Source organism: Haliotis rubra, unplaced genomic scaffold (genome assembly GCF_003918875.1).
Source record: "Haliotis rubra isolate DU_JTF1 unplaced genomic scaffold, ASM391887v1 Scf96, whole genome shotgun sequence".
NCBI classification, from domain to species: Eukaryota; Metazoa; Mollusca; class Gastropoda; order Lepetellida; family Haliotidae; genus Haliotis; species Haliotis rubra.
In genome coordinates, this window is record NW_025767701.1 from 1,326,142 (window position 1) to 1,352,506 (window position 26,365).

The following is a 26,365-nucleotide window of genomic DNA, read 5'->3' on the forward strand; positions in this document are numbered from 1 at the left end:
ACTTCACGACCCCACACCAACATAGTATTACAGTTTTGGTAGCTGCCGTGTTGTCCATGTGTCAAAATGATACCCTTCTATTCCCATTGACCTTGACCAGCTGAACATTCCAGACAGAGCAGGTGCGCTCATTGTAAAGCCTGTCTCTTGACCCTCGGTATCTCCACCCCCTTGCTGCCCCTCCTCCCCCGGGACGCCGGCTTCACCTCCTCCACCAAGGGGGAAATCAGTTGGAACTGTGGATCTTTGTGGCTGAAGCAGGCGAAGATGAACCGACCAGGCCCGAAGGGCGTCCTTCCGATCAGGAAGTTGGCAAAGATCTGCTCGTAGCTTGTTGCGTCCAGCGGGTAGTTACCGTTCTGTAAAATGCATAAACTGAGTCATTAGGTTTTGATTGTTGTTTCATATCTATGTTAAGTTTCATACATTAAATAGTTTGGTCTGAACCAGACAATGCAGTGACTGGCATAACGAGTATTGACCCATGCAGATGTAATGAAGTGATATGCAATCCATCACTCCACCAAGCGGGACATCCCCATCCTTTTCGGGACCTCTTACAACAAGCATGGGTTTCAATCTATATTTTTACCCGTAAATCCAATGGATTAGATCTGAATGTGAATATATTAATACGTGTTTGTTTGTTCGTTCCTTTGTTTGTTGTTTAACGCCACAATCAGTATTATAACATATATATCGCAGCAGTCGATAAATAATAGCGTCTGAACCAGACAATCCAGTGATCAACAGCATGAGCACCGATCTATGCAGTTGGGATACGATGACATACTTACATCTGTCATCTGGTCTATGGCTTTCTTGGCTTGCTTCTTGGCCTCATCTGGTTCCACATCACACAGCTTTTCATAGAACTGAGCGAGCTCATCTTCGTCAATCTCGTTATCGCCTGCAACATGACCAGGGTTAGCATAACATATTGTATCATCATCATCATCATCATCATCATCATCATCATCATCATCATCATCATCATCATCATCAGGCCATATGAGTGTCAGGATCATATAGTCCAGACAAAATAGGTAAAAGAATTTCAATTATTTTTTTTTCACCTTGTCTTAATCACCTCTGTCAGTGACCCGCGGATATCGACCATTCCGTGCTGGTCAACCCTAATGATGATGCTAGTCACCTGTAGAGACAGTCCTACTGAAGTCTGCCTTCATCTCTACCACCTTACTGATGTTACAGTCCTACTGATGTCTGCCTTCATCTCTACCACCTTACTGATGTTACAGTCCTACTGATGTCTGCCTTCATCTCTACCACCTTACTGATGTTACAGTCCTACTGATGTCTGCCTTCATCTCTACCACCTTACTGATGTTACAGTCCTACTGATGTCTGCCTTCATCTCTACCACCTTACTGATGTTACAGTCCTACTGATGTCTGCCTTCATCTCTACCACCTTACTGATGTTACAGTCCTACTGATGTCTGCCTTCATCTCTACCACCTTACTGATGTTACAGTCCTACTGATGTCTGCCTTCATCTCTACCACCTTACTGATGTTACAGTCCTACTGATGTCTGCCTTCATCTCTACCACCTTACTGATGTTACAGTCCTACTGATGTCTGCCTTCATCTCTACCACCTTACTGATGTTACAGTCCTACTGATGTCTGCCTTCATCTCTACCACCTTACTGATGTTACAGTCCTACTGATGTCTGCCTTCATCTCTACCTACACCTTACTGATGTTACAGTCCTACTGATGTCTGCCTTCATCTCTACCACCTTACTGATGTTACAGTCCTACTGATGTTGCCTTCATCTCTACCACCTTACTGATGACAGTCCTACTGATGTCTGCCTTCATCTCTACCCTTACTGATGTTACAGTCCTACTGATGTCTGCCTTCATCTCTACACCTTACTGATGTTACAGTCCTACTGATGTCTGCCTTCATCTCTACCACCTTACTGATGTTGCAGTCCTACTGATGTCTGCCTTCATCTCTACCACCTTACTGATGTTACAGTCCTACTGATGTCTGCCTTCATCTCTACCACACCTTACTGATGTTACAGTCCACTGATGTCTGCCTTCATCTCTACCACCTTACTGATGTTACAGTCCTACTGATGTCTGCCTTCATCTCTACCACCTTACTGATGTTACAGTCCTACTGATGTCTGCCTTCATCTCTACCACCTTACTGATGTTACAGTCCTACTGATGTCTGCCTTCATCTCTACCACCTTACTGATGTTACAGTCCCACTGATGTCTGCCTTCATCTCTACCACCTTACTGATGTTACAGTCCTACTGATGTCTGCCTTCATCTCTACCACCTTACTGATGTTACAGTCCTACTGATGTCTGCCTTCATCTCTACCACCTTACTGATGTTACAGTCCTACTGATGTCTGCCTTCATCTCTACCACCTTACTGATGTTACAGTCCTACTGATGTCTGCCTTCATCTCTACCACCTTACTGATGTTACAGTCCTACTGATGTCTGCCTTCATCTCTACCACCTTACTGATGTTACAGTCCTACTGATGTCTGCCTTCATCTCTACCACCTTACTGATGTTACAGTCCTACTGATGTCTGCCTTCATCTCTACCACCTTACTGATGTTACAGTCCTACTGATGTCTGCCTTCATCTCTACCACCTTACTGATGTTACAGTCCTACTGATGTCTGCCTTCATCTCTACCACCTTACTGATGTTACAGTCCTACTGATGTCTGCCTTCATCTCTACCACCTTACTGATGTTACAGTCCTACTGATGTCTGCCTTCATCTCTACCACCTTACTGATGTTACAGTCCTACTGATGTCTGCCTTCATCATCTCTACCACCTTACTGATACTGATTACAGTCCTACTGATGTCTGCCTTCATCTCTACCACCTTACCTTACTGATGTTACAGTCCTACTGATGTCTGCCTTCATCTCTACTACCACCTTACTGATGTTACAGTCCTACTGATGTCTGCCTTCATCTCTACCACCTTACTGATGTTACAGTCCTACTGATGTCTGCCTTCATCTACCACCTTACTGATGTTACAGTCCTACTGATGTCTGCCTTCATCTCTACCACCTTACTGATGTTACAGTCCTACTGATGTCTGCCTTCATCTCTACCACCTTACTGATGTTACAGTCCTACTGATGTCTGCCTTCATCTCTACCACCTTACTGATGTTACAGTCCTACTGATGTCTGCCTTCATCTCTACCACCTTACTGATGTTACAGTCCTACTGATGTCTGCCTTCATCTCTCTACCACCTTACTGATGTTACAGTCCTACTGATGTCTGCCTTCATCTCTACCACCTTACTGATGTTACAGTCCTACTGATGTCTGCCTTCATCTCTACCACCTTACTGATGTTACAGTCCTACTGATGTCTGCCTTCATCTCTACCACCTTTACTGATGTTACAGTCCTACTGATGTCTGCCTTCATCTCTACCACACCTTACTGATGTTACAGTCCTACTGATGTCTGCCTTCATCTCTACCACCTTACTGATGTTACAGTCCTACTGATGTCTGCCTTCATCTCTACCACCTTACTGATGTTACAGTCCTACTGATGTCTGCCTTCATCTCTACCACCTTACTGATGTTACAGTCCTACTGATGTCTGCCTTCATCTCTACCACCACCTTACTGATGTTGCCTTCAGTCCTACTGATGTCCTACTGTCTGCCTTCATCTCTACCACCTTACTGATGTTACAGTCCTACTGATGTCTGCCTTCATCTCTACCACCTTACTGATGTTACAGTCCTACTGATGTCTGCCTTCATCTCTACCACCTTACTGATGTTACAGTCCTACTGATGTCTGCCTTCATCTCTACCACCTTACTGATGTTACAGTCCTACTGAAGTCTGCCTTCATCTCTACCACCTTACTGATGTTACAGTCCTACTGATGTCTGCCTTCATCTCTACCACCTTACTGATGTTACAGTCCTACTGATGTCTGCCTTCATCTCTACCACCTTACTGATGTTACAGTCCTACTGATGTCTGCCTTCATCTCTACCACCTTACTGATGTTACAGTCCTACTGATGTCTGCCTTCATCTCTACCACCTTACTGATGTTACAGTCCCACTGATGTCTGCCTTCATCTCTACCACCTTACTGATGATGTTACAGTCCTACTGATGTCTGCCTTCATCTCTACCACCTTACTGATGTTACAGTCCTACTGATGTCTGCCTTCATCTCTACCACCTTACTGATGTTACCAGTCCTACTGATGTCTGCCTTCATCTCTACCACCTTACTGATGTTACAGTCCTACTGATGTCTGCCTTCATCTCTACCACCTTACTGATGTTACAGTCCTACTGATGTCTGCCTTCATCTCTACCACCTTACTGATGTTACAGTCCTACTGATGTCTGCCTTCATCTCTACCACCTTACTGATGTTACAGTCCTACTGATGTCTGCCTTCATGTCTACCACCTTACTGATGACAGTCCTACTGATGTCTGCCTTCATGTCTACCACCTTACTGATGTTACAGTCCTACTGATGTCTGCCTTCATCTCTACCACCTTACTGATGTTACAGTCCTACTGATGTCTGCCTTCATCTCTACCACGTTACTGATGTTACAGTCCTACTGATGTCTGCCTTCATCTCTACCACGTTACCGATGTTACAGTCCTACTGATGTCTGCCTTCATCCCTACCACGTTACCGATGTTACAGTCCTACTGACGTCTGCCTTCATGTCTACCGCCCTACGTATATTACTACCTTGCTGCCCTATTGTTACAGCCCTACTAATTTCTGATTTGATCGTTACCGCCATCGCTGATGAACCGTCCTCTCTGAGGTGTCGACTCACCATTCCTGTCGATCATTCTGAAGAGAGTCTCTGGCAGCAGCCTCATCCAGACCGGAAAGTTCTGCATCCCCATGGTGCACGGCAACAACTTCTCCCACATGTTCATCCACTCCGTCAGAGTCACCTCCTCTACATCAACCACAACATGGTATGGGTTACACACCCACCTTGGTTCCAACATGGAGTGGTTAAGTACAGGCCCTCGAGGATTAAAGATTTTAAAAAATATATAAATTTGATGACCCACGACTCGGAGTGCTCCACAGTACAATAAATCATGATATATTGTATTGTGAAGCATTTCGAGTCGGGGGTCATCTCAAAAAAGAATAAATTAATCTTTAATCCTCGCAAAGACACGAGGGCCTGTGGTGGTAAGTGCCGGGTTTCCCCTTAACTCTGACGAGACAGTATTTTAATCGGCACTTACAACATTGCCACTGTGACCACCACCACCATCACTACCACCACCACCACCACCACCACCACCACCACTACTACTGCTGGTACTACTACTACTACTACTACTACTACTACTACTACTACTACTACTACTACTACTACTACTACTACTACTACTACTACTACTACTACTACTACTACTACTACTACTACTGCTACCACTACTACTACTGCTACTACTACTACTGCTACTACTACTACTACTACTACTACTACTACTACTACTACTACTACTACTACTGCTACTACTACTACTACCACTACTACTACTACTACTACTACTACCACTACTACTATACTACTGCTACTAATTCTACTATTACCACTACTAGTAGTTGTCTCAGTACTACTACATCTACATCTACCATTGCCACTACCACCACTACTGCTTGTAGTAGAACTACTAGTAGTAATTACTACTGCTACTACAACAACTAATTCTACTTCTACTACTGCTGCTACAACTGCTACGACTACTGCTACACCTACTAGTAGTACTGTGTACAACTGCTACTACAACCAGTAATACTACTTTTACTACTGCTGCTACAACTGCTACGACTACTGCTACACCTACTGTACTGTGTACAACTGCTACTACAACCGGTAGTACTACTTTTACTACTGCTGCTACAACTGCTACGACTACTGCTACACCTACTGTACTGTGCCAATACTGCTACTACAAATACTTTATCTAATGCTGAAACTACTACATTAAAAAAGCTTTTGAGGAGTAGCTATACTCACGCTTCGGTTCTGCAGAATCCCCCTCCACCCGCTTAAACAGCACTTCGAAGAAGGCCTCGTGGACTTCAGCTGACTTCAGAGCCTGCTGGGAGTTCTCCGCCCATCCGGTGAAGTCAAGGATACGCTGAAATATTGACGAGGACACGATTTTACGACCATTTTACGCTGATTTAGCACAAGATTACATAAACCAACCACTTCATAAAACATTATCATGAAATCATTCGCCGAAAACTGACATTTTCATGGAAAATGAAGCTGCGAGCTTTAAAATGACGAATATGTAAATTTTTCAGTCGTGACAAGGTCAATTTATGTGTAGTTTAGGGGACAATCTAAATCCAGGGTAATTATGAAGTGTGTGACATTTCAGCTTTCGCAGGTCAATAGTCAGTACTTTTCAAAATTGCAGGAACACGTAAATGTTATAGACACCGTATAATCCGGAACAGTCTTTTCTGATACTGTCTTTTGTCCCACGAATAAATCCACAATGTATAGTGTGTGAGTGAGTTTAGTTTTACGCCGCTTTTAGCTATGTTCCAGAAATATTACTGCGGGGGACAGCAGAAATCGGCTTCACACATTGTACCCATGTGGGAAATCGAAAACGGGTCTTCGTGACGAGCGAACGCCGAAGACCCAGGTTCGATTCCCCACATGAGTACAATGTGTGAAGCCCATTTCTGGTGTCCCCCGCCGTGATATTGCTGGAATATTGCTAAAAACGGCGTAAAACCATACTCAGTCAGTACTCAGTCTGTTGTGACGAGCGAACGCTTTATCCACTAGGCTACCCTAGTATTGCTAAAAGCGGCGTAAAACCAGATTCACTTTGAGTGCTCATTTAGCGCCAGTATACATCGGTATTTTGATACGATGTTCCTATCGTATGACAATTTCAAATGAAAATATACATTTGACAAGAGGTATAGTTTCTCTTGCTTTGCAAAAAAGAACAGGGTATACACTAGTGTTACCTTCTTGATAAACTCAAGATCACGTAGTTCAAGCTTTCCATTGCCATCTGCGTCTGAAAACAAGCAGTCGACAAGGTCATAATAGTCCTGCATTTTGATTGAATCATTAACTTGTGTTAAACTGTCAAATGTTACTTCAGTGGTGTATAAAAAGGGCATTACTTCAGAATGGCATAATCACATGCAGACACCTAAATCCAATGCTCGTGGGTTCGAATCCCGATAGGAACCGATTGTGTTTCCAAAACCTGACTCACTCACTTGCCTTGCGACGAGTAATTGTTTGATAATAAAGCTTATACGAAAGGCAGGGTGAGTGAGTGGGTAAGTTGAGTTTTACGCCGCACTCAGCAATATTTCATCTTTATGGCGGCGGTCTGTAAATAATCGAGTCTAGACCAGAAAATCTACTGATCAACAGCATGAGCAAACGATCTACGCAATTGGGAACCGATGACACGTGTCAACCAAGTCAGCGAGCCTGATCACACGATCCCGTTAGTCGGCTCTTACGACAAGCATGGATTACTGAAGATAAATTCTAACCGGGATTTTCACGGGTCGAAACAAGGATGAAGTTATCCATATCAGTCCCACATGTTAAGAACCCATCAACATGAAAGTGACAATCGAATCCTGTTGATGAACATATTTCAGCTCTGAGACATATATTGATTAAGTGGGTCGGGTTCTACGCCGCTTCTAAATATATTCCAGCAATATCACGGCGGGGGACACCAGAAATGGGCTTCACACGTTTTAACTGCGGAGAAACGAATCTGGACTTTCGGTGTGACGAGCGAACGCTTTAACCACTAGGCTACCCCACCGTTCCCTTGGACGTATACTGAATATACTGAGTCGAGGTATGGGTATTCGGGTATTATGAAACTTGGGAGCAGCAGTGGTCAATCTTTGGCCTATCCAGGCTCTTGTGATTACAATCAGTGATTTGTACACTACTACAGGCCGACCACCTGTGAAGTCCTGTCATGGGCGGCGACAGAGGGCTAGGCTAATTAAAGTGTTCGCTCGTCACCCCGTGGTCGATTCCCAATATGGGTACAATGTGTGAAACCCATTTAGGGTGTCCCCGCCGTGATGTTGCTGGAATATTGGTAAAAGCGGCGTAAAACCATACTCACTCACTCACTCAAGGAACAACCTGAGTTTTGGTTGATAGGTTGTCATGGTAATCGGAATGGGTAGATCGATGCTCATGATGTCAATCACTAGACTATCTGGACCCATCGCAGGAACATTATGGCGTTAGACAATATACGAACAGGGCCAGTTTCGGGGGGCCTTTTTGAACGGTAGAGTGTTCACTGGATCTACGAGGAGATATTTTCCAACCGTCCTGAACAGAAGGACGCCCTTTGGGTTGTTCATCTTGAGACACCAGGATCCGCAGTGTCCCGTTAATTAGTTGGAATATTAACGAGAGCTGTGAGTGAGTGAGTTAAAATCTAAAGTCACTGTGGCAATATTTCAGCCATATCGTGACTAAAACAACATATATATTAACAATAATTAAAGATAGAGACGAGAGCTGTGTTAAACAACGGACAAACATGGGTACTACCCCAGACTCAGAGTACAGGTGGGGGTAATGGTTGTGGGTAATGTTCTCTTACCGAAAAAGTTGAAATAATACTCCAACTTCTCAACCTGGAACTGTGACAGAAACATCTTGCTGCTGTAACAGAGAAATGGAAACGTAGGACTACGATCAACGTTTATGTATGTGGGACAAACGCATTGGTGCATTGTATGAAGGTATATATGCATGTACTGTCTGATTTAACCATGCAAATCCAAAGCCATGAGAAAATAAAAGATTTCTAATATGTGCAGCCCATGTTATCGAGATGAACAAGCATATTATAAGCTATTTTAGGTATACGTTGTTCATGCATTTCCAGAATCTTAAGCCAATACTTTAAACATCTGATTTGTGAATTTATAGAAACTGGATATCTCCCACATTCCCCATAAACCATACAATTTGGCCTTGCTTGTCCAACATTTAGAAATTCTTTTACTAGCTAAGAGATGAAGTTTCTCAAGACATTCTTGACGCTGAAACCCCCAAACTTCTGACCCGTAAAGCATAATCGGTTGAATTTGTGAATCAAACAGTTTGAAAAATATGTTTGGAGTGAAGATACCTATATTCTGAGAAACAGACCTAACATTAATGAAAACCTTCTTTGCACGTGATTGCAAATCAAGAACATGTTTTTTTAAATTTCATCCAGTGAGAAAACATAAGACCAAGGTAAGTATAGTGAAAGTATAGTGTATGTCTGTATGTCTGTATGTCTGTATGTATGTATGTATGTATGTATGTATGTATGTATGTATGTATGTATGTATGTATGTATGTATGTATGTATGTATGTATGTATGTATGTATGTATGTATGTATGTATGTATGTATGTACCTGTATGTATGTATGTATGTATGTATGTATGTATGTATGTACCTGTATGTATGTATGTATGTATGTATGTATGTATGTATGTATGTATGTATGTATGTATGTATGTATGTATGTATGTATGTATGTATGTATGTATGCATGCATGCATGCATGTATGTATGTGCGTGTGCGTGTGTGCATGCGTGCGTCTGTGTCACGGTGGGTGAAAGAGTGTGATACGTGTTAGCATTGGTGTCTGTTTGAGTGAGTGAGTTAGTGAATGAGAGAGAGAGTGTGTATATGTGTGCATGTTTTTCTGTGTGTGCGTGTGTGTTTCTTATGTATGTTACACACTCGCGCACACACACGTTCTTCATGTGCTGTAGGGATTTCATTCCTGGAAACAGGTCGGATGGAAACAGGTCGGATGGAAACAGGAACTTTAAGGTGCTTAATATTTAACTGGAAATGGGTAGGACATCACCCAATCAAAACCCCCTCTACGCGTCTGGTTTCAAACAGAGGTAAAATAGGTCTTTGAATGGCATTTTTGTTAAAATACATATCCACACAGTATTGGTATAGCGAATGGGGTTATAATGTTATAATCATGTCCTGCTTCCAACTCTCAGTCAAACAGGTTAAATATTCACCACAAAAAGGTCGACAGATACCAACAAAAAAGCAGCTGAGAGTACTACAATGTCGACTTACTTCAGGCTGTTGATTTAAAACTACACATCGAAATTTTGGACTAACGTCATGACAACGCTACATTCTATTGACAATGAAACGCCCCAAAAGACACCAATAAAAGCGTTCAAGTTTCTCAGCTGATGAAACGCTTTGTGTTTGAGGTCAAGGCTGAGCGGGGGTTGACGTCACTGTCAGATCTGATCACGTCATGGTTCTGCGTCGGGAAAAGGAAGGAAGCCTAAAGCTGCTACATTTGTAGCGTAAAATATTGTTGAAATTTATCGTTGCTTGGAATATTTTGTCGGTGCTTGGGCGTATTTTCTTGCTATTTCAATCATTTTCTCGTTACTTCGATTATTTTCTCGTTGCGACTATTTCTTTTTACTTCAAGTTTCTGTCAAATCTTGAAATTTCGAGTATTTGCTTTCGGGTGTTTTCTCTTTACTTCAGTTATTTGTTCGTTGCCTCGGTTAATTTATCGTTGCTTCAAGTTTCTTAAAAAAACATGTTAAATTTCGAGCTTTTGAATAAACTTTAAGTAACGACATAAAATATCGAAGCAGCGAGAACATACTGGAAGTAACGAGAAAATAATTGAAATAACGAGATAATACCCCCAATGACGGATAAAATAATGGAAGCAACGATAAAGTTCGATAAAAATATACTTAAAGCAACAAAACTGGCAGTATGACTTTCGTAGTATGCGTATTGTTCAATGTGACAACGATTCTCGTAAGACAAATATACTGAGAGAAAAAAAAAAGGATCACAGGAAAATTCAAACGCTCCTTTATTATTTTCCAGTTTTCATCACCACAGCGCTGTTCAAAACTGGTGATGAACACTGGAAAATATAAAAGGAACACTTGAATGTTCCTGTGATCCTTTATTTGTTTCTCTCAGTATATAACGTTATTGATAAGTAATATATTCCTGGCTCTGCCAAAGAACTGATTTCGTTTTAAAGTATCGTGGGCACTTTGACCCATGTTTTGTAAGGGATTTCTATATATTTCCTGAGTTGACTATATCTCTATGGTCTATGTCAGTACAAATGAAACAGAAACACCTTGACCATTTACAACCATGGCCAGCAGGTCATGGTCAGTCATTTGCAGGTCAGTAGCTATATAATCACAGGTCAAGGTCAAGTTGGCCACTGAAGCGTGACATTGCTGAGAGGTGGGGAACACTACAGGCTAACCACACATCTGTCGCAAAAGGGACACGTGACAATCTGACCAGGGATCGACCCTTATGGGTAAATAGAGAATGCTTTGTGACCCTCGGGCACTTGCTAGACAGGTGGGCTGACGATAGCCTTTGGGATAATGCCTGGCTGATGCTGTACTGTTTTTGTATAGTGAGTGAGTGAGTCTAGTTTTATCCCGCTTTTAGCAATATTCCAGGAATACTACGGCGCGGGACACCAGAAATGGTGGGGAATCGAACCCGGATCTCCGGCGTGACGAGCGGACGCTTTAACCATTAGGCTATCCAACCGCCCCTGTTATTTTATAACTGGACCTGGCTTCAACATATTATATTTGGGATTACAATTTCTTTAATAATTTTCTTTTGGTATTGTGTAATCATAGACCTTGAAAAAAAGTGTTGTGGGACCACTATATTTAAACTACAATTTAATGGAAAATAATTGGAGCCGGTTACTATCTGTATCAGAAAATACATTTAGGTAAAATGCATGTAAAGCTCTACTTCAGTGTCGTCGCGAATAGCTGAAGAAATAGCAGATATCGCGAAAAACAATATTCCCTCAGTCACTTGCTTCAGAGTCACCGTGGCTATGATGGCAAACCAGCAACAATATGAATGTGTGAACAATCCTTCCTTAAACGGTATTATTACTACAACTAATTTCCATAAGAATCTAGCATTTGCGCTTAATCGTATATATTTTATGTTTATAAAATTCACTTCAATGACTGCCGTCTTCACTAAACGTCTTTCGCCTTAACTTTTCATGAAACTGAAAGCAAAGACTCGTGCTGAAACATACACAGTTACACGGGGTATGAATAGGGAAGACTGAATACCTTCTCCACAGTGCAGAAGCACAAACCTTGTCATATCTCACAAACCAAACACTCAGTTAATGTCAAGGTGAACTGTATTGTTATGTGTTTGCCTTATAGGGCAAGGTGACCCGTCTAAACAGCTACTGACTCGTGAGTGAGTGAGGTTTAGTTTTACGCCGCCTTTAGCAATATTCAAGCAACATCACAACGGGGAAGACAAGGAATGGGCTTCACACATTCCACATTCACCCATGTGGAAAATCGAACCCCGGTCTTCGACGTGACGAGAGAACGCTTTAACCACTAGACTACCCTACCGTCCTACTGACTCAATACTTACAGGACTCAACTCAACCCACATGAACGGCATATCTTGACATATCTCGCAAAAGAAATAAAGAGCACAAGTTTGTTAAACGTGTGTGTCCACAGAAAAAACAAACAGAAAAAACACAACATCGTGTGAACTGCTTTGAAAACCCGCATATATTCACCGTTACACCATCTATACCTATATTGAGTGCTGTCTTTACGAAAGATCAGTACAGCAACACTGACTTCTTTTTCTAATGCTACCTTTCAATCAGTCATTTCCTACGGGTACACCAGGGATAAACACAAACCGTTCATCCAAGCTCCTGGTGAGTGAGTGACTTTAGTTTTACGCCGCACTCAGCAATATTCCAGCTATATGGCGGCGGTCTGTAAATAATCGAGTCTGGACCAGACAATCTAGTGATCAACAGCATGAGCATCGATCTGCGCAACTGGCCAAGCTCCTGGTAGAGATCCCTATCCCTGCATACAATGCTGTCTTACAGAATTGCAATAATTCCTATAACATTATAAGCCGTATTTCTTCATGGCACTGCTCCAAAAATATGACATAACACTGCACCATGACACTGCTCCACTAAAATTATGACATGACACGGCTCCACTAAAACTATTACACAACACTGCTCCATGACACTGATCCTGTAAAATATGACATGACACTGTTCCACTAAAATATGACAGGACACTGCTTCACTAAAATATGACAGGACACTGCTTCACTAAAATATGACACTGCTCCACTAAAATATGACATGACACTGCTCCACTAAAATATGACATGACACTGCTTCACTAAAATATGACATGACACTGCTCCACTAAAATATGACATGACACTGCTCCACTAAAATATGACATGACACTGCTCCACTAAAATATGACATGACACTGCTCCACTAAAATATGACATGACACTGCTCCACTAAAATATGACATGACACTGCTCCACTAAAATATGACATGACACTGCTCCACTAAAATATGACATGACACTGCTCCACCAAAAATATGACAGGACACTGCTCCACTAAAATATGACAGGACACTGCTCCACTAAAAATATGACATGACACTGCTCCACTAAAATAAAATATGACATGACACTGCTCCACCAAAAATATGACATGACACTGCTTCACTAAATATGACATGACACTGCTCCAGTAAAATATGACATGACACTGCTCCACTAAAATATGACAGGAGACTGCTCCACCAAAAATATGACATGACACTGCTCCACTAAAATATGACATGACACTGCTCCACTAAAATATGACATGACACTGCTCCACTAAAATATGACATGACACTGCTCCACTAAAATATGACATGACACTGCTCCACTAAAATATGACATGACACTGCTCCACTAAAATATGACATGACACTGCTCAAATAAAATATGATAGGACACTGCTCCACTAAAATATGACATGACACTGCTCCACTAAAATATGACATGACACTGCTCCACTAAAATATGACATGACACTGCTCCACTAAAATATGACATGACACTGCTCCACTAAAATATGACATGACACTGCTCCACTAAAATATGACATGACATGACACTGCTCCACTAAAATATGACATGACACTGCTCCACTAAAATATGACATGACACTGCTCCACTAAAATATGACATGACACTGCTCCACTAAAATATCCACTAAAATATGACATGACACTGCTCCAAATGACAATGACACTACTGCTCCAATGAAATATGACATTACACTGCACTACTAAAATATGACATGACTCTGCTCCACTAAATATGACATGACACTGCTCCACTAAAATATGACATAACATTGCTCCAGTAAAATATGACATGACACTTCTCCACTAAAATATGACATGACACTTCTCCACTAAAATATGACATGACACTGCCAAGAATGCCTAGACGCTGTTGTGAATATTCTAGCTGAATCACAAGCGTGTTATGGATGGATGGTAGTACAATTGTCGATTACTTACTTTGTAGGAAGTCGAGTAGTATTATTCCAGCAGACATTACTCTCAACAACTGTACAACGCTACTACTAAACGACTTCAAGGGTAGCCTTGGTATCAACATCTATTGACATACCATCAACTGACAATGCATACTATTAAACGTCCTCAGGGTAGCCTTAGTATCAACACCTACAGATATACCATCAACTGACAATCCATACTATTAAACGTCCTCAATGATATCCTTGATCTCTACACCTACAGATATACCATCAACTGACAATCCATACTATTAAACGTCTTCAAGGGTAGCCTTGGTCTTAGTATCTACAGATATACCATCAACTGACAATGCATACTATTAAACGACTTCAAGGGTAGCCTTGATCTCTACACCTACAGATATATCATCAACTGACAATGCATACTATTAAACGTCTTCAATTGAGCATTAGTCTCTACACCTACAGATATACCATCAACTGACAATGCATACTATTAAACGACTTCAATTGAGCATTAGTCTCTACATCTACAGACATACCATCAACTGACAATGCATACTATTAAACGACTTCAATTGAGCATTAGTCTCTACACCTACAGATATACCATCAACTGACAATGCATACTATTAAACGACTTCAAGGGTAGCCTTGATCTCTACATCTACAGACATACCATCAACTGACAATGCATACTATTAAACGACTTCAATGGAGCATTAGTCTCTACACCTACAGATATATCATCAACTGACAATGCATACTATTAAACGACTTCAAGGGAGTAGCATCTACAGACATACCATCAACTGACAATGCATACATTAAATACCAATCATTAGTCTCTACACCTACATATACCATCAACTGACAATATTAAACGACTTCAAGGGTAGCCTTGATCTCTACACCTACAGATATACCATCAACTGACAATGCATACTATTAAACGTCTTCAAGGGTAGCCTTGATCTCTACACCTACAGATATACCATCAACTGACAATGCATACTATTAAACGACTTCAAGGGTAGCCATGATCTCTTCACCTACAGATATACCATCAACTGACAATGCATACTATTAAACGACTTCAATGGTAGCATTAGTCTCTACACCTACAGATATACCATCAACTGACAATGCATACTATTAAACGACTTCAAGGGTAGCCTTGATCTCTACACCTACAGATATACCATCAACTGACAATGCATACTATTAAACGACTTCAATGGAGCATTAGTCTCTACACCTACAGATATATCATCAACTGACAATGCATACTATTAAACGACTTCAATGGAGCATTAGTCTCTACACCTACAGATATACCATCAACTGACAATGCATACTATTAAACGACTTCAAGGGTAGCCTTGATCTCTACATCTACAGATATATCATCAACTGACAATGCATACTATTAAACGACTTCAAGTGTAGCCTTGATCTCTACACCTACAGATATACCATCAACTGACAATGCATACTATTAAACGTCTTCAATGGGGCATTAGTCTCTACACCTACAGATATACCATCAACTGACAATGCATACTATTAAACGACTTCAAGGGTAGCCTTGATCTCTACACCTACAGATATACCATCAACTGACAATGCATACTATTAAACGTCTTCAATGGAGCATTAGTCTCTACATCTACAGATATACCATCAACTGACAATGCATACTATTAAACGACTTCAAGGGTAGCCTTGATCTCTACACCTACAGATATATCATCAACTGACAATGCATACTATTAAACGACTTCAATGGAGCATTAGTCTCTACACCTACAGATATACCATCAACTGACAATGCATACTATTAAACGACTTCAATGGAGCATTAGTCTCTACACCTACAGATATATCATCAACTGACAATGCATACTATTAAACGACTTCAATGGAGCATTAGTCTCTACACCTACAGATATATCATCAACTGACAATGCATACTATTAAACGACTTCAATGGAGCATTAGTCTCTACACCTACAGATATACCATCAACTGACAATGCATACTATTAAACGACTTCAAGGGTAGCCTTGATCTCTACACCTACAGATATATCATCAACTGACAATGCATACTATTAAACGACTTCAAGTGTAGCCTTGGTCTCTACACCTACAGATATACCATCAACTGACAATGCATACTATTAAACGTCTTCTATGGGGCATTAGTCTCTACACCTACAATATGCAGTCAACAAATCATACACTCTTCACATTTCGTGTTGTATTCAACATGCAACGGTAAGCGGTAAGCAGAAAGTTCTGTGATACAACCCTACGGATAGCAATTCAGAAATAAGAGAAAATATTCAAATGCATTGAAAATAAGCTGCATGTTAATAGTTAGGTTGATCAACACATCGTTACACATCGCGGAGAACGTACATACGTCTTGTGAACAACCTTCCTGCCTGCCTGCCTCACGCCGTCGGGGAGTAGTTGTAAATGAAAAAGACTCAGCTACCCCGGGTAACAAGGCTGTCACGTGTTACCTCCACCATAAAGGTCAAAGGATGAGAGAACACTACTGACGGAGGTGAGATAAAATTTGGGATGACGGTCAAGTTCGAGTGTGAGATACCTGTACAGGGTGACGTGTATGTATAAATCTTTTCTGACATTTGCCGGCTTTATGGTGTTAGCCCGTGGAATTACCTTGCCACATTATGACAGGGATAAAGAAATGGACTATCAAGAATGGACAAATGTATTAGCATCTATAGTCCGTTTGGCTCAAAAGCGGACCGATGAATTGCAATCTAACTCGAAAACTAATAAACATAAAATACTCAATGAAACACTGATCATAATCACAACCTCAGACCAACTCTGTGAGGTTTTTGCAGAATTTATGTCCTATAAATAAAAAAGTTGTTTAACAAACTATATCATTAAAATATCGACACAATTCACTATATGTTACGAGGGACGAGTGCAGAGAAAGGGACAGCCAGGTGTGCGAGAAAGGATGGAGACGGCACAGTACAAGTTAATGAATCAATAACGTTGTCGGCACTTGTGCACGTGCTTCTCTAACACCTGGCTGTCCCTTTCTCTGCACTCCTCCCTCGTAACAAATGGTGAACTGTGTCAAAATTTTAATGATAGTTTGTTAAACAACTTTTTTAATTTTAGAACATAAATTCTGCAAACAAATCACAGAGTTGGTCTGATGTTTTGATTATGATCAGCGTTTCATTGAGTATTATATGTTTATTAGTTTTCGAGTTAGATTGCAATTCATCGGTCCGCTTTTGAGCCAAACGGACTATAGCATGAGATATGATTTTTATGAAAGTTTTAAGGTTAGCCTTGAAGCAGAGAAATATGTATTTATAGATTCGACCTTGTGTACATTTGCAACCGACTTTGCTCGTGCTCGAGTTGGATGTACAAGGCTAAATATTGATACCCGGAGACATCACAAAAATGAAAAAATCTGAAAGGGTATACATATATTGTAATTTAAACAATATCGAAGATCTGTTCCATTTCACCCTTATATGTCCGCCCTTAAACAACATTTGAAAGAAATACATACCCAATAAATATTTAATTCGGCCTTCAGTACAACAATTTGTTCGCCTTATCGCAACCACAAACTATCAAGATTTATAATCTGTTATTTTATATTTCAAATATGCCTTCAAGAGTAGAAATGAAATGCTAATCTTTTCTTTATTGAACCAATAGTGTGTCATTTGCACTTCATGTATATGGGCCTATGGTCTTTCATAGTATAAACATTTGAAATTTGATCAACCTACTGACAACAGTTTAGCAGTCCGCTTGTTATCCCTTGTTATCCTTGTTATCATGGGAACAGCATATTCATATTTTTACACCAGGCCAAGCGGACGGGGCTCGTCCCAAAGTCAGAATCTAAATTCAGAATTACAACCTGGGTGACGTTCGAAAACGAAATGCATTATACCAATCACTTAAAAGGAACATGTTTCTTAACATACGTACCCTTTCTTTTCACCGCTGCCAGTCCCCATTGTTTCTTGACACTAAAATCGCTTGACTTTATTAAATCCAAACGGATAATCGTATTAATTTTCTCAATGCCTGGTAGAGAGAGGGACTGCAAACCTGTCGTGGAGCAGTTGTATTGTATGTCGATATACGGCTACGGTTGGCTTCCCGTGTATTGTGTTCATTCGCAGCTGCACAACAACATGCCCTGATCGTTTCTGACAAATCAAAACGTATGAAAGGACTTGTTGCGAGATCCAGTTACTGTGTAGCGATGACATGAATGTATAGCCAAGAGGTCGCTCAAAGATTTCAATCAGGTGTCAAAGAGTTAATGCAGTTCTGTTTGGGCAAGCAAAGCTTTCACAGCAAAGGACCCATCGATGGGTGTATAAGACAACCAATCTGTCAATCTGTCAATTACTGAACATGAAATGACACGTTATAAAATGCTAAGTTGCCATTTCCACAATGTTTCTGCTGTGAACCCACAATGCAATTTAGTAAGTGGTCAAATGTAACATATCTTATATACTACCCATCAAAGTTTAGACTCACTAGTGTAAATGAAAAGTCCAAATGAGTTTTATTTTAAAAGCATACATTGCTATGTAAAACAGAAATGTCAGAGCACTAAATTCAAAAGCACGCATTTCGTTATTCACATTACAAAGATTCAATTTATGATACAGATCAACTTCCCTCAGGTAGTTCACAATTGAGGTGCCCGCTCACGCGGGAAAACAAGATCTTCAGATTTGTCGCATCATAATGTGAGTCCTTCCAGTCGACACACAGTCAAGTCGTATATGCTTGATGGCGAACACTTCATCGCAAAGAGACACACATGGGAGGACGTCCATCCCTATCTGTTTTCAGCAGTCATGAGTAAACCGACTGTGGCCAACAATGATTTCGTTGCAAAAATTCTCATCACGTCCTGATTAAATGAACCTAAGTAGGTATAACCAATTGTTGGTTTTAATTCATGAAGCTTATTCCTTCCTACTTGAGTGTCCCAATTGTTTTGTACGCCAACAAGACTTCACTAAACGCAAGCTCACCGAAGCCATCCACATCAAAACGCCAAAGCCCACCATCAACCGGAGAATTCAAGGATACTTCTATTCCATCAGCTTATGACGTCCGGTCCACCAAGCGCAATCCTGTACCCACTCAGCTGCAATATAAACATCTCCTATTTGCTTAAAGACCATTGGCTTCCACGCCTGTCCTTTGTCTACTCTCCGGCTTCATCAGCTTTCTGCCTAGCCAATTATGTTAATTATGTTGTTTTCTTTGTTACATTGTTACATCCAGTATATATATACTTCCCCCTTCTTCATGTTCCATTGTAGCTTGGACAGCAGGCATGCTATTAAACCGCACCGAAACGTCGCACTCACTGCGAATAAAAAGAAGTTGTTACCCATCTGTTTTCAGCAGATAGTCATGAGTAAACCGACTGTGGCCAATACGACATTGTTGTAAAATTACCTCACCACGTCTTGATTAACAACCCAAGTAGGTATAACCAATTGTTGGTTCAATTCATGAAGTTTATTTCTTCCTACTTGAGTGTCCCACCTTTTTGCATAAGAGGGGTGCATAAGTACCTCAAGTAGTAGTGTAGCTTTAGCTTGGGTTGTGAACACAAGTATTTTAACAGATACCTTGCTATTCACTACCAGTAGGGATCGTGTATACAACGACTCTACTGCATTGGATAATATACGAATGCGAATATAATGTTGTCGTCGGTTTAAAAGACCCCCAAACCCAGAAGAAAGTAATAATATATTGCATATCCTCAAAAATAAGCCAAGCCATAATGTGAATGACACCACGTAAAGCCCTTTTCCTACCACTTGCACATTTGTCTGTAGAACTGTCAACCGATTGAAGGGAAATGATTGACTGGTGACCTAACCTTAACATGGCCGCTTGTGTAACACCGTTTTGCTTAGCCAGACCCTTATCAGTAGAAGCTTAACGAGGTCATAGTATTTTACACAGGGGGAAAAACTGTGACTATATTTCGTTAGTACTGATGATACGGACAAACAGACCAAACAGCGCATTGAGCATTCATAGAAGTGTGTGGACATTTGCGCTTTATAAGTGGCATTATTATTATTATCATTATTAAATGGAAACCAAATGGACCAAATGGACCAAATGGATCATTATCAGCAGAAGCTTAATAAGGTCATGTGAGCCTTAATGTAAAGGGCTCCAGCCTTTATGAAAAAACAGCAACAATCTGAACCAAGTATTTCATACAGTGGAAAATTCAGTGATCACCTTGTTTGAGCGCTGGTTACGTAGACATCTAAAACTGTCCAAATACATACCCTTGATATCTGGAATGATACGCAAGTTTCTAAAGAATGAAAACATCTGAAAATTGTAAAATTTACAAATGTTTCCCCACCTAAGGAAACATCCATATTTCCAACTCCAGTATATAAGATTAGGAAATTTCGTCACCCTTTGCAATTAGGAGGAAAGCATTGGAAATACTCTATGATCAAGCATTTCCCGATGTGTCATTTTTTGAATTCATGTTTATAAATATCAGCAAATCAGGCCATAGCCTACAGGAAAAGGTGCTTGTGCATACGGGAATACACGATGACCTTATGTTTCATAGGTGCAAAATTTCATATGAGATAGGCGTCCGAAGTTGGGAAATATCAGGACACATATGCAAACATAGCATGTATTACCTACAGTAGCGGTGGGGTAGTCTAGTGGTTAAAGCGTTTGCGCGTCACGCCGAAGACGTGGGCTCGATTCCCCCACATGGGTACAATGTGTGAAAGCCTATTTCCGGTGTCCCCTGCCGTGATATTGCCGGAACATTGCTAAAAGCGGCGTAAAACCATACTCTCTCGCTCACTGTATGACCTACTGTATCTATATTTACAGCCTTTTGATCCCGTGACCCATCATATCGGCATTCATTTGTTACGTAGCGTAACCGAATGACATCCACCTACTCACAAAACCAGCACAATCTGCAGAGGATGCATATACAGTCGTGCCCCGTTTATCCGAACACTTGTGTGTTTCTTTTGAGTGAATAACACAGTCTGATGCAATATCTGCACACATTTAAGTTATACCAAAGCGCTATTTTGTCAACAGCCATTCGATCTGCTTTATTGGCAATAGAAATGTAATTGCCAAAGCCCAGTGACACTATACTCTGTCAGCAGCCATTCCACCAGCTTTATTGCCAAAGCCAGTTGTACAAGTTGAAGCGAAGGATCAATAGAAATGTAATTGCCAAACCCAACTACTCCCAGTTAGTTGTAGCGAAGGATCATTGCCAAAGCCCAGTTGCACTATTCTGTCAACAGCCATTCCACCTGCTAGCGAAAATAGCTAATGCCGTTTGATTTGTTTAGATTGAACTGAACAGTTAGTAAAACATAAGACATTGAATTCACAATGGACCAGTGTACAAAGAGTCAATAGAAATGTAATTGCCAAAGCCCAGTTGCACTATCAAGCAGCCTAAACGCCTCATCTACAATATTATATCACATGTATCATCATGGTCCAGAATGCCTCTTTGCTCCATACCGCAAGGTTACCTAGATAATTCGATAGGGCAGTCGTAACAAAGTACTGAAGGAAACATATACAGTAGAGGAGCTTACCTTTTTTTATCTCACAAAGCACTTGCTCTCGTCACGTAGAACGTAGTCACAGTTAGTCCCAGGTTCACAATATCACGTGACGTAAATGATGGAATGTTGTCTTTACAAAGTGGATAACAACGGTCATTAATATAGCTGGCAGTGTAACTGAATAAGCTCACAGGAAAATATGGGGCAGGATGAACCAGCTCAAGGCCATCCAAATGGTATTTTGCAGAGGGTGTGTTACATTTCAACCAATCGCTGCATGTTTCGCCCTGTTAAACTAACGACCTTGGTCCCCAGTGGAAATAAGCTGGTCGTTCATCCAGACATGCTCGACGAATAATGCCGGGCGCTTGAATGCAGTTGCATTGATCGCCCGAGACAGAATCAATTATACATTCGCTGAACAAGAAACAGTCACCGTCTGGGTTCGTTGTAAAATGTATCAATAAAGTTGTTTGTCAACGAACATAGACAGCGTTTAAATGTAGCATTATCAAGCAAAAGACTGATCATATGTAACTGAAAAAATGTGTTGACCACTAAACTAAGACACGCTGTTTTAAACCACAACTGAATCAAACATGACAACGAACAACAGCTTACAGGTGGCACGGCCTTCAAACATGTATTGGTTAACAAAAGATAATCTTTGAAGTGGAATGCATACAAAAAGCAAGATTTATGGATGTCAACTTCTTTTGACCCACCCAGGTGGATCGTTATGCTTTTACAGTCAGTTGCTCGAACATGCATTGCTCGTCTCCATCCCAGCGGGACATGAGGACACATGCCTTTTCTTTGTCTGGGTTGTAGTATGTTAGATACTTCGACCTCCATCTATCGTATCAAAGCCTCCCATTATATGCATTTACTTCAGGTTCGGTGTTTGCTTGAACATTTAGAAGTTGATGAGCAACGATAAATCAACATGCATATAACGCAAAATGATAATGGTAATGTAGGTATAAAGTATGACTCTATACTGTACTGTTATTGTGATCTTCACGCACATTGTGTTCAACACAAAACCAACTGTGTATGACTAGTAGACCGGAGAGATCAGTTCAGTATTATGGTGGGCATGTGTATCGTCTCAATGAAAGGATAACGTATTTACAGGGAGACATATTTTCGGGATATCCTATGAACATATATAGCAGGTCCCCATAGCAACATGCGTCACGTGTTCTCCGATGTCATATCATAAGAATGCATTTTTTATAAATTTTCTTTTCTTTCACAAGAGTGCATTTTTCGTATTAACTGTGTAGAATATACTGTGTAACTGTCTAATAAGATTGATCCCATTCGCTGGGAAAAGGCACGAGGAACTGTCATCCAGTCTAAATTCCATTTTAGTTAAAGGTCACATGCAACGTAAAACACAACTTTGCAGATTCTGATACCTTTCGGTATGGACTTACCGAAACAAATCATCAAAAATGCAAATTCAACTTATAAAGTTGAAAAATAACGCGATGAAAAAAACGCGCTTGGGGGAGAAAGTGGTTTCAACAGGTGGGCTGCGCAGTGAAATAGGTTCGCGCAGCTTGGAAGCGGGTTGTCCGGTGAATACTCGGTGAAGGCTTTGGTGTGAGCTATTTTTCTAATGTTTTGTTGATATTTCACAGTCGCGAGCTTTTTATATGTTATGACAGTAGATTACCGATTTAACTGTTTATATAATTTCATTTGTCTATTTCACCACACGTTCGTCTTACCGAGTCACTTTATCAGTTCGATACTTAAAAGCAATGTCATTATTTAGCGTTGACAGAATTTCTAACTGTGATATAGATATGTCATTGTCACAGACAAAACTCAATGTATGCTTTATTGACGCCTATGTGTATGCCTGCCTGTCTGCTAATGACAATATTCAATACACAACTTCGATCACTGACCACATGCAATTTGAACTTAACACCCATCAGGCTATAAACCATAAACAAAACGCATTGATTTATGGCCCGAGTCCGGTCTCTGTCACATTATGTAATTACACAGACATGCAGGTGTGATACTTGTACACATGACATGTTATGATGTCTGTTGATTGCAAACTGTAATACACAAAAAATGAGCATGTATTTACAAACCCCAACATCTCTATATATACACACACAATTGGAGGTGAGGGCATCTGCAAATGAACCAGCCGTTACACTTGAGTGCACACCCACCCGCTCTGACTGGGTTCGGTATCCCGGCTGCTTTGTTTCTTGGGAAGTAAACCCAAGTACAAAATATTGCACTTTTGATTTGCGATTGTACGCTTATAACTTTTTTATATGTTTTTTCATAATCAGCAATGTATATTATATGTCATGAATAAGTGATATCTGGATTACAGAGCATGTATAGCATATAGGTTGATATGTTCGAATTTAGGCATTGTGATGTAAGAATCTGATAAATTCAAACAGTAGATTTTCAATTGTTTTACCGTCACCAAAAAGATGTGAACGTCACTTCGCTGTTGAAGCACATTGAATAATTGAATAATATGGATAATGTTTTACCACAAATCATCAAGGATGTAGAAATTAATTATCAGTTGTTTCAATATCGCCAAGGAGACAGAGACGTCACTTCGCCATTGAAGCAAACTGGTGTAATATACTGAACAACATTAGAAACGCACCACCCATATAATACGAAATATCCCCGCCAGACTGCAATGTACCCATATCTGAGCATCGTCGGTGCGCTATAGTGTGGTTCGTTTCTATTGTTGTTCAGTATATAATAATATAAATATTTAATACCCTAGATTGTCAGGGATGTATAACATATACATTGAAATCAACAAATTTAGGCATTGTAAAGTTCGTGTTTGATAAATTCGATAAATTCACTCTCGGTTGTTATAAGGAGATAGTGAAGTCACTTCGCTGTTCACGAAAATGGGTTAATACAATGGTATGAATGTTTATTACCCTAGATTATCCAAGATGTATATAAAACAAATTGATATCTATAAATGTACGCATTGTGATGTCAATATTTACTTATTTATAATTCAATAAATCTATGCTCGGTTGTTATAATATTGCCTTTCCGCTTGTATTGAAAAGCAGACAACTAGAAATAATATCGATGTTTTACGATGAGCCATTACATGGACGCTGCATAACCAGCGTAAAAACAAACTTAATAGTTCTGTTATCACCCTGATGTCTCGAACAGCGAAGAAAGAACTATTTATTGTCTCCACGTTTTTACTTCTGTACATCTATTACAGCGTTGTGTCGAACTTTGATGTGTCGATATCAGGGTTGAATCGAAGTAAACGTTTGGCCCTGTGTATTCCTTCTTAAGTCATAATTTGCGACTGTGTGTAACCTCGGATAACTCGAAGGTCATTTCAGTTTCGACACAACAGTGTTTGACTGGTCGATGTTTGTACGTGAAACAAAGTACTACATTGTGCGCCCTCTGTGTAACCCGTAGGCTGGTGTTAACCAGTCATAAAGTAACACCGTCTTTGTATGTACTCACAACGTGAAATGGACACCACAGCTGATCGTCGACCTGTATCTCATTTCCGTGTCCTTGACCTAACTGTACATACAATTACAACATTTCCCCTCAACGACCTTGGTGAAAACAGGTTTCTTCACGAGACACCCGACACTGTTGAATCCGAGTGGATTAAATATCTGTCTCTTTTAACCTGCGTTTGAAATGTATCGTCAATTAGGGGATGAAGAGTAACGAATCGTTGATTTTTCACTCTCCTGGAAATACTACAAAACAACAATTTGGACTCGGGATTCAGTGTTGATGACTGACGCTTCACATGAATCAGGAAACGATCTGTCGCCTAAATAGAAACACAAATAATGCGTGTAGTATCATAGGAGTCCTCTCTAAAAAACAACCATTTATGTGTGTTTGTGTTGGTTTAATGCCACAGTATTCTAGCTATATGAAGGCATGTAAATAAAGGTTTCTGCACCAAGATATAAAGTAGTGGACATAGGGAGCACTGATCTACGCAACTGGGATTCGTTGATATGTGTAAACAAGCGAGCCTGTCGAAGATCAGTTCACGAGCCTACTTGTAGAGATAACTGGAGGGAAAGCGTAACACTGGCGGTGCTATGAAAATGCGTGAAGATCCGGGTTAGAATTGATCTTCAGTAACCATGATTGTCGTA

General features: G+C 40.5%; 1 protein-coding gene across 4 annotated transcripts; it reads right to left on the bottom strand.

The window, feature by feature from the left end:
- Positions 1-9: 9 nt before the first annotated feature.
- LOC124265048 (calexcitin-2-like) lies at positions 10-22,425 on the bottom strand. Of its 4 annotated transcripts, none has more exons than XM_046699836.1 (7): positions 22,218-22,425; positions 8,695-8,758; positions 7,058-7,110; positions 6,078-6,201; positions 4,866-4,994; positions 798-910; positions 10-359 (listed from the first exon to the last, which is right to left on the bottom strand). In XM_046699836.1, the coding sequence occupies exons 2-7, from the start codon at positions 8,747-8,749 to the stop codon at positions 129-131; spliced, it is 705 nt and encodes a 234-aa protein (XP_046555792.1). In that variant the 5' UTR covers positions 8,750-8,758; positions 22,218-22,425; the 3' UTR covers positions 10-128. The 4 variants fall into 4 exon arrangements, with proteins under 4 accessions (XP_046555792.1, XP_046555791.1, XP_046555789.1 ...); XM_046699835.1 differs by having other exon boundaries at positions 8,695-8,756; positions 22,215-22,425; XM_046699833.1 differs by lacking the exon at positions 22,218-22,425 and adding an exon at positions 18,541-18,669 and having other exon boundaries at positions 8,695-8,756.
- Positions 22,426-26,365: the final 3,940 nt, after the last annotated feature.

Excerpts from the sequence above, each read along its gene's own strand:
- LOC124265048 (XM_046699833.1), bottom strand. The coding sequence starts at position 18,569 with ATGGGGACTGGCAGCGGTGAAAAGAAAGG. Across the intron at positions 8,757-18,540 it reads GGCAGCGGTGAAAAGAAAGG|CAGCAAGATGTTTCTGTCAC; the intron begins GTACGTATGTTA and ends TCTCTGTTACAG. Across the intron at positions 4,995-6,077 it reads GGATTCTGCAGAACCGAAGC|AGGAGGTGACTCTGACGGAG; the intron begins GTGAGTATAGCT and ends TGGTTGATGTAG.